This window comes from Suncus etruscus, chromosome 14 (genome assembly GCF_024139225.1).
Source record: "Suncus etruscus isolate mSunEtr1 chromosome 14, mSunEtr1.pri.cur, whole genome shotgun sequence".
NCBI lineage: Eukaryota > Metazoa > Chordata > Mammalia > Eulipotyphla > Soricidae > Suncus > Suncus etruscus.
In genome coordinates this window covers 78,728,014-78,745,201 of record NC_064861.1, presented here as the reverse complement: position 1 = coordinate 78,745,201, position 17,188 = coordinate 78,728,014, and the positions used below count along the sequence as shown (strand labels likewise).

At 41.4% G+C, this 17,188-nt stretch overlaps 1 protein-coding gene across 1 annotated transcript in view; it reads right to left on the bottom strand.

Annotated features, from left to right (window-relative positions):
• The window catches only part of TDRD12 (tudor domain containing 12), an 84,580-nt gene that overhangs the window by 29,047 nt on the left and 38,345 nt on the right, over positions 1–17,188 (bottom strand). The window contains 5 exon segments of the mRNA XM_049787445.1: positions 1,922–2,050; positions 2,268–2,453; positions 4,864–4,991; positions 5,617–5,773; positions 14,459–14,644. Of these exon segments, the coding sequence (XP_049643402.1) occupies positions 1,922–2,050; positions 2,268–2,453; positions 4,864–4,991; positions 5,617–5,773; positions 14,459–14,644 (786 nt within the window).

Genomic DNA, 17,188 nt, shown 5'->3' with positions numbered 1-17,188 from the left:
TGGAATGATCTGGTGAGAGGGCTGGGGTACAATAGCAGCAGATTTCCAGGGGCAGTACAGAGTGATTTTTTTTTTCTGAAAAGGACCAGTAGACTACAAAAGTTTAGAAACTTCAGGTCTATATTTTAAAATCTATAAGACATTAATCTTTGCCCAGATCATTGACTCTTTTAGCTAAATGATGCTATAATCTAGCCATCATTTTATTTTCTTTCTTTTTTTTAATATAATTTTTATTTTGATCATAGTGTCTTACATATTGTTGACAATAACATTTTAGGTACATATTTACATAAAATCAGGGGGGATTCCCATCACCAAGTTGTCCTCCCTACTCCTCCGTTTTTGTCCTACCTCCCATTTTCTCTTCCCTCACCCCCAGGGTGGCTAGAATATGTGGTCCCCTCTGTATCCAACCCACTACTTAGTAGTCTTGCACCTGTTTGGTCTTGATGCCTCCCTTATCTCCCCCTCTAACTGTAGGCAGGACTAGCTAGTTCAAGTTGCGTGGTTTTGCCTGAAAAGGAGAAGATAAATAAACTGGGGTAAGAGTCTAATACTCCCAAAATGGGTGGAATCCTTCTAGAGGCTCTCATCATCGATTTGGGAGATGAAGGAGAGAAAGAAGGTGAAACACTCCATCAGTACCAAAAAAAGTGTCAATTATCCAGTGAGGACTCCAGCTATATCGATAAGCACCACAAAAAACAGACGAAAAACAAAGCAAAACAAACAAACAAACAAAAACAAAAACAAACAAACAAACCAAAAACATGCCATGGTCTTGAAATAAGAAACATGGCATAGCACATAACGAAGGAAAAGAAAAGAAGAGAAAAAAATAAGTATAATTGGGGACAACGATTTCAATAATCACACCCAAACAGAGAAATCGACCAAAATAGATAGGTAAATAAAAATAATAATAATAATAAATGAAGGTAAAAGATATATATGTATATATATATATATATAAAATAACCAAGGTTATGTGCTTTTTGTATTTTTGTTTTTTCCCCTCCTGCCCTGGCACAGTAAATATTGGGGTCATTCGAAAAGGAATTCACTTGGCCTAAGAAATATGGGGTTTCTCCATCCTTGGAGTATACTGTTATGGGATCAGCTCTAGACTTTGCTCAGGATCATTTATTCTCCCGGTGGTGTTTTTTGGTGTGTGGAAGACTTCTGTTCTGTCCAGGGTGATACACTCAGAGCTCTGTGTTTAGAGGTCTCAGTATCTGCACAGATCCTGAGGTAGGACTTGTGATGAAGTCAGTCTTTGTGGTTCTAGAGGTTCTGTTACCTCAGAGTCGTTTTAATCCATCTTCTGTGGTTGGTGACCTTGGTCTTTGCACTGAACCTAGGATGGCACCTAGGATAGTGTCTTTCTTTGTGCTTCCAGAAGCCCCATTCTGTTGCAGTTGTCTCTGTCAGACCTTTGGGACTGGGGATCATGCTTATTGTGCAAGTCATAAAAGATCTAGGGGAAGTTGGGTTTTCTTCATGTTTGGGATCCTCTGACTATTCTGTCAATACAAAATTCTAAACACTGGAACATCCTCAGCTTCTGGGGAAACTGGAAGGCTGAGGTGGCCAAGGGGAGGGTCCCCCAGTCCCTCTGCTCCAGTCAGTGCTGGGCAGTAGAATTCACCTCACCTTCTGACTGATGTGAAACATGGGCAGCTTTACTACCACTGAGTACTGAACTACCCTTGTCTTCATACTGAAGACAGCTCAATGTATGGTAAAACACTACCACACCACCAGCTATCCTAGAACATTCCGAATTCCAAACATGTGGCGTGTAATCAATCCCCTTCACCTTCAGGGGCCCTGGAGCCCTCTTCTCTCTCCTCCCACACTTCCCATGTACAGGCACTTTGCTTCACGACAAAAGACAGTTGCAAGTAGAAGGGCTCACCTTAGACACCATTTCTGTCTCCTCTTCAGAACAGGTGAAGATCAAGGTCTTTTGTGCTTGACTGGGAACAAAATCAAAAGTCTGGAGCAATGTAGAAGTCTTTTCACTTTCTAGGCAAAGATGCACTATCTGACAATGAAATGCAAAAACGGGGATTTTTTTTTTAATATTCAAGATACTCTGATAGTTACAATTGAAATAGAAAGGATATTTAGTAAATACATTTAACTTTAAATGCATGACTGGTGCTAAAAATTAAAACTGTGATTTGCTAACATGAAGTCATGAAATAAAGGCGACCTGTTTGTGTTCAACAGCCCTGCCACCACCCTCTCCCAGGCACCACCTGCTGGACGCTGCCATAAAGAGCCGCCTCCTTCAAGGTTGTAATGACAACATAGGGGTCACTCATGAACTCCTTGGTTAAATGTTCTATGTGCTTGTTCCAGTGAACTCCCACAGCGACAATCTGACGTGGGGCGGACTCCCTTTCTTCAGTATATTTTTTAAAATTATCTAGTATAGCAAGCATCTAAAAAAAAAAAAACAACAACAACCAGGTATATCATTATTTCATTCTTATTTCAAAGCCAAGTAAGATTTAGTCGACAGAACTAATAAGCACATATTCTGTTCTCAGGGTGAAACAAACAAAGCCTTTGAAACAGAAAAGGGGGAAAAAAAGCAGCAAAGAACCAAAAGGTTAAATACAAACCAAATGCAAATACAAACAGCATTCGGGAGGAAATTTAGGTGACAAAGGATTAACCTTATTGAGTACAACGTTCTGTGGCCTGATAAGAAACATGACCTCAAAGACAGAATAAATCAAGGAAAAGAACAGTAGCTCAAGGGTGAGTGGGATGGCCAGGCTGTTTGTGCTCCTCTTTACAAGCAACCAAGCAGCTCCAACTAAGGTTCAATCATGCTATGAAAGCCGCAAAGGCACAGCTGATGGGCACTGGGAAGGTGTGGTGGTAGAAAACTGTTTAAAGAAGTTGAACGTAGGAGGGAGCAGCACAGGGCATGCATGGCACAGAGCTGAGTCTTCAGGCTCTAGAAACCCTGCCAGTAAGTGACATGGCTAGGACCAGCCACTGTGATCATAACCGCTCTCAGACAAATGTCCCTACTCAACCTATGACACTGCTGCCATCAAGTGTTTCAGAGGACCCCAGTCTTTGACCTAGGAATACTTTCTCACACATACACACAAGCCCAAAGAAATGGTAATTTAAAAATAAACTATGGTGTGGATTCAGGATTTAATACTTTCTAATTAGTAGCAATCACAAAAGTGTTATGAATAACAGGTAGGAAGAATTCTCACAATGTTTACTAAAAAAATGTGAATCACTGAGGCTGAAGAGATAGCCTGACCTTGGCTGGCAAGCAACCAACCAGTTTGGTTCCCAACATCCCACCAGGTTTCCTGAGCACTGCCTGAAGTGATCCCTGAGAGCAGTCAGGAGTAAGCCCCAAGCAGAGCTGGGTCTGGGCTCCCCCCACCCCTCAAGAAAGCAAGTGAGAGGTCCAGGAGACTGCTCAATGGTTAGAGCATGCCAGGCAGGCAGGCAGGCACCATGCCAGGTCTGATTCCTGGCACAACAGGATCTCCAGACCATTGCCTTGGAGGCCCCTGAACACCACTGGTGCAGTCCTGGAGGCGATCATCCTGTTGGGGTGACCTGGATAACCCTGGCACTGCAGGAAGAGTAGCAGCAATGGCCCAGGTAGTTAGAATCACTATGGGAGTTTCTGGACCTCTGTTGGGAAGTCCCCCAAAATTCTAAGTTACAAAGTAGCACATAAAATATACATCTGAAAGTGTCACCAATATGAATTAATAGACATAGGAAATATAAACAATAAATACTCCAAAATAGGTATCTTCTGTGCATAGGAGGTGATTAAAGTTGGGTTTTTCAAAAATAAAAAGATTGCAACTGGGGCCAGAGAGACAGAACAGTGGTAGGGCATTTGCTTTGCATGCAGCCAACCCAGGACGAACAGTGGTTTGATTCCCAGCATCTCATATAGTCCCCCAAGCCTTCCAGGAGTGATTTCTGAGAGCAGAGCCATGAGTAACTCCTGAGTGCCACCGGGTGTAACCTATGAATCAAATAATAATAATAATAATAATAATAATAAATACAAGGCTATAACCATAGTCAGAACAAAAATTGGGGTTTGGCGGGTATATACGAGCCACATCTGCCTTTGCTCCAGGGTTTATTACTGTCTCTGTGCTCAGGGATCACTCTTGATGGGCTCAGTGAACCATGCATGGTGCCAGGGCTTGAACCTGGCTAAGTTGCTTGCAAGGTAAAAGCCTTACCTGAGGAACTGTCTCTCGAGTGGCCCTTTGCCAGAAAACTATTACTATTTGAAAAACCCTTCATAAGAAATTTTGTTCTTCAAAGATAACACTTTTAAAAGGAATTTCAAACCAAAGTTCTCTTCTCCATTATGAAAGTGAAGAGCTGGGGAACATAGTCAAAGTACTAGAGAAGCTAGCTCTGCACATAATAGGCCAGGTGACACCACTGAGCACTGCTGGGAGGAGCTCCTGAAAACCACCAGGTGTGGTCTAAAGAACAACAAAAAGTTAAAAACTGTTTCAATGTATTATTTTGAGGAGGGGGCCATGCCTACTCAGAGCTTACGCATGGCTCTGCAGTCAGGAATTACTCCTGGAGGACTTGAGGACCACCTGCGATGCCAGGGATCGAACCCAGGTCAGCCATATTCAAAGAAAGTGCTTACCTGCTATACCTCAGTCCTTCAGCCAGAGAAAATAGCTTTAAATTAACCAGTTTCTACCCCAAGTAAACACACTCCTGGAACCCTAAAAGCACTCAAGACTTTATATACACATGCATTTCTATGTCTCTACACTGATTTCTGAGTTGTAATGACATCTAAGTGGTCACCACACTTACTTGTTCATTAGCTTCAACAAATAATATGTCTGCCTCATCCAAAATCAGGTGACAGAGTCTAAGAAATAACAAGCTTTGATATTTGAGCAATCTCTGGAGGCTATGTGGTGTTGTAACAATCATGTCACCTAAGGAAAAAAACAACAGACATCTTAGGTTTTCAACCATTTCCCCCCTATCATTTACTTCCATAAGAGCATACAGTTTCTAGAAATGCTTTCTACTGAAACCAGTTTTGTTTTTTTTGTTTTTTTTTTTGGGGGGGACACCAGCAGCACTCAGGGGTTACTCCTGGCTCTACAGTCAGAAATCACTCCTGGCAGGCTCAGGGGACCATATGGGTTGCTGGGATTCGAACTACTGTCCTTCTGCATGTAAGGCAAATGCCTTACCTACATGCTATCTCTCCAGCCGTGAAACCAGTTTTTTAAAAAGTTGTTTTTCTTGCTAGAGTAAGTGAGAGAAGATGTTTGCCTGCCTCTGTGTGTCTCCTGTCCCCATGTCTCCTGTCATTGTGTGTCTCCACACCTAAGCCCCAGGTTTCTCTGCTTTGCAATGATAGTAAAGAGCTGATAGACATATGAAACCACGGGATTTCCTCAGCAGCTCCAACACGCCCAATGCAGACCCCGACGGAACAGACAGGTAAGGTCTGACCCTCAACTGCTATGTTTCATGTGTAACTTCTAGGCCTGTCTGGCAGGTTCATCATGATCTCCAGGGAAAGGCAAGCAGCTTGAAAAGGATGCTTACACCCTCTTGGGAGCTTCATGTTTTTGGCTTCATCTTTGTTGAGTCCAATTGTTAGTAACATGGGGTGAAGAGGCCTAGAGGATGCAATGTAGTCTCCCAATAATTCAAAAATAAACTGGGCCTTCTTCCACCCAGGGCAAACGATGACTGCCAGAGGCTGCAAAGACAAAAAAAATTGTAGAATTCTATACAAAGGTAAGAGAACAAGGCACATCTAGTCGTTCTCTCTCTCTCTCTCTCTCTCTCTCTCTCTCTCTCTCTCTCTCTCTCTCTCTCTCACACACACACACACACACACACACACACACACACACGCACACAAAACAACATCTTTGCATACATAGTGTAAGTGTATGACAGTTCTTTTTATTGTGCCAAGTAGAATTGCTACACTGTCATGTCAGGAAAACAGACTGAGACACATTTGAGTACACTCTGCTGGGGCTTAATCGAAGCCCTTACAGTGTTTTTGCACAGTCAGAAGCCATCTCATTCCACAGAGAAGTCAGGTCAGAAAGGGAGGTCACAAAGAAAAAATAAAAAGAAAGGGAGGTCAGTTGCCTGAAGTTGCAGAGCAAATAAAAGCCTGGGCAGTTTGGCTTGAGAGGGTCTACTTGAAGCAGAAATGGAAAAAACTGCCTCATGCAAGGGGCTTTAAGAAAGGTTACTATCTCTTCCTCAGAAGACTATCCCAATAGCATGTTCCCTGTGCTCCTCTATCCCACACAGCACTCCTGAAAGGGCTCTCCCGCCCTCCTGTGCCTATCACAGGCACCAGTAATGTGGAAACATTCTCCTCTTTCCTCTCCTTCATTCTCCTGAGCATGTTCTAGGCCTCAAGTCTAAGGGCAGGCTAAGGGTGGAGACATGTGAGTATAAGGCAGGCCTGGAACCAAGCCGAGCCCAGTAAAGGTTCTGTCAACACAAGCAGCGGACTCACTCAACAAATATAAATATCAACTTAGGGCTGGAGAGGCAGCTTGGTGCTAAAGTACTGGCCTTGCATGCATGAGGCCCTGGGTATGATACCCATTATAGGAGGAGAGAACAAACATTATCCACTTAATACAGGACAGGTCAATACAGATACTCAAGGAAAGACAATTAAACTACATAATATACTTAGAAAAATGAATGGTTATTTATTGTTATTAGAGCCCTGTCTTTCACTGGAGTGCTAAGAGCACCTGATGAGGGACCAGCACAAGATTTAATACAATTGTTATCAAATATGAAAAAAGATATCAATAGCAACACATTAATAGTGGGAGACCTCAACATTGCCCTGTTACCCCTTCATGGGTCAACCAGGGTGAAACCCAACAAGAATATATCAGCTCTGAAAGGAGAAATGGAAGAAAGTGGCACTCCACTTTCCCAGAAAATTTGATATCCATTCTTCTCCAATGCACCTGGGTCATTCTCCAGAATAGACTACATGCTGGCCCATAAAACATATCTCTATAAAGTCAAGAGTATAGAAACTGAATAGACTACCTAACACCTGGAAATTAAAAAGCTTACTACTGAACAACCAGTTCAGTTAAAGTTGAAATTAAAATTAAAAGAGGAAATCAAAACATTCCTGGAAACAAATGACAATGAAGACACAAATTACCAGAATATATGGGACACAGCAAAAGCGGTACTAAGAGGAAAATTTATTGCCTTGAAAGCACATATCAGAAAGGAAGACGAGACCTACATAAAAAGCTTAATGACACAGCTTATAAAATTAGAAAATGCTCAATGAAAGGAACCAAAAATAGGTAGACTGAAGGAAATAACAAAGCTTAGAGCAGAAATCAATGAAGTGGAAATCAATAAAAACAATCCAAAAGATCAGTGAAAGCAGAAAAGTTGGTTCTTTGAAAAATAAACAAGATTTATATATCACAAGCAAAATTCACTAAGAAAAGGAGAAACTTAATAAACCAGATTAGAAATGAAAAGGGGGAGATCAGTACTTGCTATAGCAATCAGGCAAGAAAAAAATATCAAGGGAATCCAGATAGGAAAGGAAGAAGTCAAGCTCTCATTGTTTGCCGATGACATGATACTCTACTTAGAAAACCCTAAAGACTCTACCAAAAAGCTTCTAGAAACAATAGACTCATATAGCAAGGTGGCAGACTACAAAATTAACACATAGAAATCAATGGCCTTTTTATACACCAATAATGATAGGGAAGAGATGGACATCAAGAAGGCAATCCCATTCACATTAGTGCCATACAAACTCAAATATCTTGGAGTCAACTTGACCAAAGACGTGAAGGACCTATACAAAAAAAACTATAAAGCCCTGCTCCAAGAAATGAGAGGATACACGAAAATGGAAACACATACCCTGCTCACGGACTGGCAGGATTAACATCATTAAAATGGCAATACTCCCCCCCAAAGCATTATACAGATTTAATGCAATCCCTCTAAAGATACCCATAACATTTTTCAAAGAAGTAGATCAAACACTTATGAAGTTCATCTGGAACAATAAATACCCTCGAATAGCTTGGGAGGCATTACTTTCCCCAACTTTAAACTGTACTACAAAGCAATAGTTATCAAAACAGCATGGTATTGGAATAAAGACAGATCCTCAGATCAGTGGAATAGGCTTGAGTTCTCAGACAATGTTCCCCAGACATACAAGCACCTAATTTTTTTCCGGCCCCACTTTAAATCTTTTGTTTTGTTTTCTTTATTTAAACATTTTGATTACATATATGATTGTGATTAGGTTTCGGTCATGTAAAGAACACTCCCTTCACCAGTGCAACATTCCCACCACCAATGTCCCAAATCTCCCTCCATCCCACCCCACCTCCACCTGTACTCCAGACAGGCTTTCCAGTTCCCTCATTCATTCATATGATTATGGTAGTTCTCTGTGTAGTTATTTCTATAACTGCACTAACCACTCTTTGTGGTGAGCTTCATGAAGTGAGCTGGAAGTTCCAGCCCTTCTCTCATTGTCTCTGAAGATTGTTGCAAAAAATGACTTTTTTTTTTTTTTGGTTTTTGGGTCACACCCGGCTCAGGGGTTACTCCTGGCTCTCTGCTCAGAAATAGCTCCTGGCAGGCACAGGGGACCATATGGGACTCCGGGATTCGAACCAACCACCTTTGGTCCTGGATCGGCTGATTGCAAGGCAAATGCCTCTGTGCTATCTCTCTGGGCCCGCAAAAAATGACTTTTATTTTTCTTAAAACCCATAGATGAGTGAGACTATTCTGTGTCCGTTTCTCTCTCCCTTTGACTTATTTCACTCAGCATGATAGATTCTATGTACACCCATGTATAGGAAAATTTCATGACTTCATCTCTTCTGATGGCTGCATAATATTCCATTGTGTATATGTACCACAGTTTCTTTAGCCATTCGTCTGTTGAAGGACATCTTGGTTGTTTCCAGAGCCTGGCTATTGTGATTAGTGCTGCAATAAATATAGGTGTGAGGAAGGGGTTTATGTATTGTATTCTTGTGTTCCTAGGGTATATCCCTAGGAGTGGAATAGCTGGGTCAAATGGGAGCTCAATTTCCAGATTTTGGAGGAATCTCCATATCGCTTTCCATAGAGGCTGGACTAGACAGCATTCCCACCAGCAGTGGATAAGAGTTCCTTTCTCTCCACATCCCCACCAGCACGAATTGTTCTCATTCTTTGTGATGTGCGCCAATCTCTGTGGTGTGAGATGGTATCTCATCGTTGTTTTGATTTGTATCTCCCTGACGATTAGTGATGAGGAGCATTTTTTCATGTGCCATTTGGCCATTTGTATTTCTTTTTTTATCAAAGTGTCTGTTCATGGGCCCAGAGAGATAACAGAGTGGCGTTTGCCTTGCAAGCAGCCGATCCAGAACCAAAGGTGGTTGGTTCAAATCCCAGTGTCCCATATGGTCCCCCGTGCCTGCCAGGAGCTATTTCTGAGCAGACAGCCAGGAGTAACCCCTGAGCATCACCGGGTGTGGCCCAAAAACCAAAAAAAAAAAAAAAAAAAAAAGTGTCTGTTCATTTCTCCTCCCCATTTTTTGATGGGATTAGATGTTTTTTTTTTGTAAAGTTCTGTCAGTGCCCTGTATATTTTGGATATGGATATTAGCCCCTTATCTGATGGGTGTTGGATGAATAGTTTCTCCCACTCGGTGGGTGACTCTTGTATCCTGGGCACTATTTCTTTTGAGGTGCAGAAGCTTCTCAGTTTAATGTACTCCCATCTGTTGATCTCTGCTTTCACTTGTTTGGAAAGTGCAGTTTCCTCCTTGAAGATGCCTTTAGTCTCAATGTCATGGAGTGTTTTACCGACGTGTTGTTCTATATACCTTATGGTATCAGGTCTGATATCAAGGTTTTTAATCCATTTGAATTTTACTTTCATACATGATGTTAACTGGGGGTCTATGTTCGCTTTTTTGCAAGTGGCGAACCAGTTCTGCCAGCACCACTTGTTGAAGAGTTTTTTCCTTGACAGAACTTTACAAGAAAAAAAATATAATCCCATCAAAAAATGGGGAGGAGAAATGAACAGACACTTTGATAAAAAAGAAATACAAATGGCCAAAAGGCACATGAAAAAATGCTCCTCATCACTAATCGTCAGGGAGATGCAAATCAAAACAACGATGAGATATCAACACCCGCAAATAGCTTGAGCAACCCTTGGGAAAAGGAATATGGGAGGCATCACTTTCCCCAACTTTAAATTGTATTACAAAGCTGTAGTTATCAAAACAGCATGGTATTGGAATAAAGACATACCCTCAGATCAGTGGAATAGACTTGAGTATTCAGAGAATGTTCCCCAGTCATACAATAGTGTGATCTTTGATAAAGGGGAAAGAAATGCAAAATGGAGCAAGGAAAGCCTCTTCAACAAGTGATGTTGGCACAACTGGTCAGCCACTTGCAAAAAAGCAAACTAAGCCCTCGATCTAACACCATGCACAAAGGTCAAATCCAAATGGATTAAAGACCTTGATATTAGACCTAAAACTATAAGGTAGGTAAAACATTCCATGACATTGAGACTAAAGGCATCTTCAAGGAGGAAACCACATTCTCCAAACAAGTGGAAGCAGAGATAAAGATACATTAATTTTTTGTTGTTGTTGTTTTTGGGCCACACCCGGTGAAATCGCTCCTGGCTTTGGAGACCATATGGGATGTTGGGATGGAACCTGTGGTCCATCCTAGGCAGTGCGTGCAAGGCAAATGCCCTACCGCTCCGGCCCCCAGATGGAAATATATTAAGCTGAGGAGCTTCTGCATCTCAAAGTAAATAGTGCCAAGGATACAAAAGCCACCCACAGAATGGGAGAAACTATTTATCCAATACCCATCAGATAGGGGCTAATATAAAAAATATACAAGGTACCCCCCTGCCGCAAATATTTACCAATCTGAAGAAGGTCAGGGGGTGGGTTAGGAAGATGCCTGGGAACCCACACACCACAAGAAAAACCCAAAAGACAATGGGAAAAACTGTACTTCCAACATAGGCATAAGACCTGTAATACACCACCTCTTTACCTGCCCTCCCCCAAATGTAAGGTAGTCTTTTGCACCACTTTGGTCCCATAAAAATTTCGCTAACTCATTTTATTTCTTTTTTTTTTTTTAATTTATTTATTTATCTTTTTTTTTAAATGTTTGTCCTTCATATATATTTGTGAGCACATACAGTTTCAATCCCCCCCCCCTTTTTTTTTTCTTCGTTTTTTGGTAGGTGACCTGTGGCTGTTATCCCATCAGTCCACCCACGAATACACAGACATTATGATGTAGCACCACTTCCCCCTACAAAGGCACACTAAGTAAAGGGGAAATTTTACATTTAAAAAAAAAATAAAAGAGAGCTCTTATCTACTAGAGATAGGAACTCATAGTTATTTAAAATATAGGGATATCTCCTGCCTTGAAAATATGTCATGTGGAATCAAATTAGACCTCAGGTGATTAGATACCATTCATCCAGCCTTGAACCCTGGATCTCCGACATAGAAACGGCACAGCTCTCCACAACAGCTGCAGGAAACAAACTCCATCCAGGACGGCCTTAATACGACGAGACCAACAACAAGGCCCACCTCTAACATGATATCCTGACAACAGGGAAAATGCGATCATTTTGACCTTAGAGCAGATTAGCCTACCTTACCAACTAACGACAAGACAAAACCAGAAGTCTTGGCTCCCTTGGGTAGGACAAAAACCCAAGATCGGGATTTACAGATGACTGGCTGCTTGATTCACGACCAGACTGTATACATCTTGGGACCAATAAATAAGCCCTAGTTTAGGGTTTGAACTATGACCTGCACAAGAATCATGATCCCCAGCCCCAAAGATCCGGCAGAGACAATTGTAACGGAATGGGGCTTTTGGGAGCACAAAGAAAGACGCTATCCTAGGTGCCACCCTAGGCTCAGTGCAAAGACCAAGATCATCAACCACAGAAGATGGGTTAAAATGACACTGAGGTAACAGAACCTCTAGAACCACAAAGACTGACTTCATCATAAGTCCCACCTCAGGATCTGTACAGATACTGAGACCTCTAAACACAGAGCAGAAGTCTTCCACACACCAAAGGAAAAAAAAAAGAAAGGAAAAAAAAAAAAAAACCACCACCGGCAAAGTAAAGGATCCTGAGCAATGTCTAGAGTTGATCCCATGACAGTATGCTCCAAGGACGGAGAAATCCCATATCTCTTAGGCCAAGTGAATTCTTTTTCGAATGACCCCAATATTTACTGTGCCAGTGCAGGAGGGAAAAAAACAAAAATACAAAAAGCACAAAACCTTGGTTATTTTTTTGATATAAATATATATAGTACCTTCATTTATTATTGTTATTATTATTTTTGATTTACCAATCTATTTTGGTCGATTTCTCTGTTTGGGTGTGATTATTGAAAGTGTAGTCCCCAATTATACTTATTTTTTCTATTTTTTTTCTCTTCCTTTCTTCTCTTTCGTTATGTGCTATGCCATGTTTCTTAATTCAAGACCATGGCGTGATTTTTGTTTGTCTGTTTTTGTTTTATTTTTTTTTCTACTTGTTTGTTTGTTTGTTTTGTCTGCTCTGTGTGGTGCTTATCGAAATAGCTGGAGCCCTCACTGGATATTTGACACTTCTTTTGGTACTAGTGGAGTGTTTCACCTACTTTTTCTCCATCTCCCAGAGTGATGATGAGAGCCTTTAGAAGGACTCCGCCCATTTTCGGGGTATTAGACTCTTACCCCAGTTTATTGCTTTTTTCTCCTTCAAACAAAACCACGCAACTTGAACTAGCTAGTCCTGACTCCAGATAGAGGGGGAAATAAGGGAGGCATCAGGACCAAACAGGTGCAAGACTACTAAGTAGTGGGTTAGATACAGAGGGGACCACATATTCTAGCCGCCCTGGGGTGAGGGAAAAGGAAAAGGGAGGTAGGATAGAAACGGAGGCGTAGGGATGACAATTTGGCGATGGGAATCCCCCCTGATTTTATGTAAATATGTACCTAAAATATTATTGTCAACAATATGTAAGCCATTATGATCAAAATAAAAATTTATATTAAAAAAAACAAAACAAAAAAAAATATATACAAGGTATTGACAGAACTTAAAAGGAAAAAAAACTAACCCCATCAAAAAATGGGGAGAGGAATGAACAGACTTCCTCAGAGAAGAAAAACAATAACCAAAAGACACATGAAAAAATGCTCTACATCACTAATCATCAGGGAGATGCAAATCAAAACAAGTATGAGGTACCATCTCAAGCCACTAAGACAGGAATACATCACAAAGAACAAGAACAATCAGTGTTGGTGAGGATGTGGAAAGGAACTCCCATTCACTGCTGGTTGGAATGCCATCTAGTCCAGCCTTTATGAAAACAATATGGAGATTCCTTAAAAAACTGGAAATTGAGCTCCCATATGATCCAGCTAAACCACTCCTAGGGATATACCCTAGGAACACAAAAATACAATACAAAAATCCCTTCCTCACACCTATATTCATTGAAGTGCTATTTATAATAGCAAGACTCTGGAAACAACCAATATGTCCTTCAACAGATGAATGGCTAAAGAAAATGTGGTACATATACACAATGGAATATTGTAAAGCCGTCAGGAGAGATGAAGTCATGAAATTTTTTTATAAGTGGATGTACATGGAATCTATTATGCTAAGTGAAATAAGTCAGAAGAAGAGAAATAGACACAAAATAGTGTCACTCATCTATGGGTTTTAAGAAAAATAAAAGACATTATTGTAATAATACCCAGAGACAATAGAGATGAAGGCTGGAAGGACCAGCTCATGATATGAAGCTCACTACAAAGAGTGGTGAGGGCAGTTAGAGAAATAACTACACTGACAACTATGGTGACAATGTTAATGAGTGATAAAAGTAGAATGCCTGAATACAGGTGTGTGTGTGTGTGGGGGGGAGACTGGGGACATTGGTGATGGGAATGTTGCACTGGTGAAGGGTGTGTTCTTTTTATGACTGAAACCCAACTATAATCATGCCTGTAATCAAGGTGCTTAAATAAAGATAATATTAAAAGAAAGTATTAGGTCAGTGAAATAATTACTGAAGTTTCCTTCACCGAAGCAACCATTCCTGAAAGCCAACTCTCCTGCCAACTCTCAGCCAGCAGCCCCAGTGAGCTGAGGGCAGCCCTAGGAGCCTTTCTGTGCTGTGGCAGGAGGAAGAGATTCTATCCTCCCAGCCTGGGGCTGGCAGAGGAATGTGAGTCAACCTTTACCCAAAGTTAGTGTCACATACTCTTGAACAGTTCACTCATACTGTAAACAACATTGCCTTAGACTCACTCCGTTTCTACTTTCTAATGACTTATAGCAGCCCTCTGTTTGCAGAATTGAGAGCACTGGCAGTAAGTAGAGCAAAGGGTCCTTTCCACATTGAGAGATGACCACCACATCGCAGCCACGGGCTATGGGAGGCCAAGCATAAGACTCTGTGTGGCTCGGTCCTGGAAACTTATTTCTCTGGAGGATCTGGAAAACAGTGAATGGCCAAGAGAGTGCAGTAAGGATAGGAAACCAGCGGAAATCCCATCTCCTGGACACTTTACTCAAATCATCAGTGGAGTACCCCAAATGGAGCTTGCTCAGTCTTCCTGATTCCAAACGCCAGCCATAAGATAGCCTATTCTGGTTCCCACGAGAAATGGATCAGAAGTTAATCGATCCATAAACCACCCAAGGACTCCAAGATCACAAGAGTCAAGTGTGGAATCACTATCTCCTAATCATCTGCCAGTGCCTTGCTTCATTTATAAAAAAAAATTGTTTCATTTTGTTGGCTTTTGAAGCACATCTAGCAGTGCTTAGGGGTTACTTCTAGCTCTGTACTCAAAAATCCTTCTGGCAGTATTCGAGGGACTATATCAGATGTCAGGGATCAAATCAAGTCGGCCACATGATAAACAAGCCTTTTATAAAATGTTTTATTTTATAAAATTTGGCACCATTTATAAAAAAAAAATGTAAAGCACAACTTTACTGGCTTTGTTTTCTTTTCTTTTTTGGTTGTTGGGCCACACCTGGCAGTGTTCAGGAGTTCCTGGCTCTGCACTCAGAAATCACTCCTTTCAGACTTTGGGGGTGGATGCTGGGGATTAAATTTGGGTCAGCCACATGCAAGGCAAACACCTTATGTGTTGTGCTATTGTGCCAGCCCCTGGCTTTGTTTTCTTTGTTTCATAAGCGCTATCAGAGTTCTCCAACCAAATTAAGAACAATTTCCAAAAGGTTTCTAAGCAAAGGGTACAGGAGGTACAGAAAGTATGGAGCATACCTAATGGTGCTCAGATTTATTCCTGGCTCTGTGATCAGGGATCATTCCCTGTAGGCTTAGGGGACCATACGTGGTGCCAGAGATCAAACTCAGGTCAGCCACCTGCAAGGCAAATGTCCTACCTACTGTACTCTAGAAAGTAATATTTGAAACACACGTATCTTTGAAATGTTTTCATCCTACCCTGACATACCTGACGCTTCATTCAGAGTTTGTATAAATCTCAGGGTTGAAATGCCTCAGAGCACATCATTTAGCTGATGTTCCACTCCCCCCCTTTTTGTTGCTTATTTTGTTTGTTTGGGCCACGTCCTGGAGTGCTTAGGCACTGTGCTGATCCTGATTTCCTATGTGCAAGGTAAGTGTCCTACCACTGTATTATCACTCCAGCCCTCTTTAGGGATTTAGAATCAACACTCTTCTGCTTTCTTCTGTTGAAGTCTGAAGCTATGTGAATTTCTGATCTTGTATCCAGTACCATTTTCTTCTCTCTAAAAGCTTTCATACTCTGGACCTCCAAGTATGGAGGCTTCATAACACTATCTACCAATTTTCTCTTGAATCATGCTCAGCATAAAATCTCTTCATTTTTTGTCACATATCTATCAGGTCCAGAAGTTGTTCATATGTTGCTTTTGTCAGAATTTTTGGCCCTCATCATTCTTTCTAGAAATCCACCCCCCTTTTTTAAAGATTTAAGATATCAAATCAGTCCTCAAGTTCTCTTCTCCCCAATTTCCATCTCTTTGCCTTTTTCTTTTAATTTCTATGTTTTCTCTTAAGCATCCCCCCCCCTGCATCTGAATTTCCAGGAGTCTTTTCTTACTCCTTTTTCCTTTTTGACCCAACACCCTGCTATTGTCAAATACATGCAACAATGCAGCATCCTCTTTTATCTCTAAGATGTTAACTTTCTATTTTCTTCTTTGGCCTACATTGTTTTCTTCAGATTTTTAAGGTGATTCTATCCCCACACCTCAAGAAAGAACAAAGAATTCATTCTGCTTTGGTTAAAGTGAGAGCCTTTTTCAAATATCTAAGGACCCTTAGAAGGTGTCCCTTCACACATTAAAGGGGATGGGCACCAAAGGGGATGAGCCTGGCAGATCTGTGGGTGAGCCACACATGTGGCATCACTGTAGGAAGACAGGCAAGCAAATAGGCATGTTTTATTGGGATAATCCCAAAGATCACCTGAAGGTCATTTCTCTGGAGCCATTCAATTTCTAAAAGTAGGATGTTAAGAAAACAGAGTAAGTACTTTGCTCCCCAATTTACCCCCATTCTTTCCTTTCCTCTGTTATACCAGATAGACTGGGGCCTGTGTTGCATTTTTGAAAAGCCGATGAAAATTCTTTGTTCTGTGACAAATTTACTCCCATTCTATTCAGCCTTTAAGCTTTATCTTTTAAAAACATCATGGGACTGGAAAGATCGTATAGTGGGAAGAGTATTTTCCTTGCACATAGTGACCCGCGTTTGATCTCTGGTATTTCATATGATCCCCTTGAGCACTGCCAGGAGCGATTCTTTTTTTTTTTTTTTTTTCCCTTTTTTGGGACGACACCCTGTGATGCTCAGGGGCTACTTCTGGCTATGTGCTCAGAAATTGCTCCTGGCTCAGGGGACCATATGGGGACTCCCAGGGGATAGAACCAAGGTTCGTCTTAGATCAGTTGCATGCAAGAAAAATGCCCTACCGGGCCCGGAGAGATAGCACGGCTGTGTTTGCCTTGCAAGCA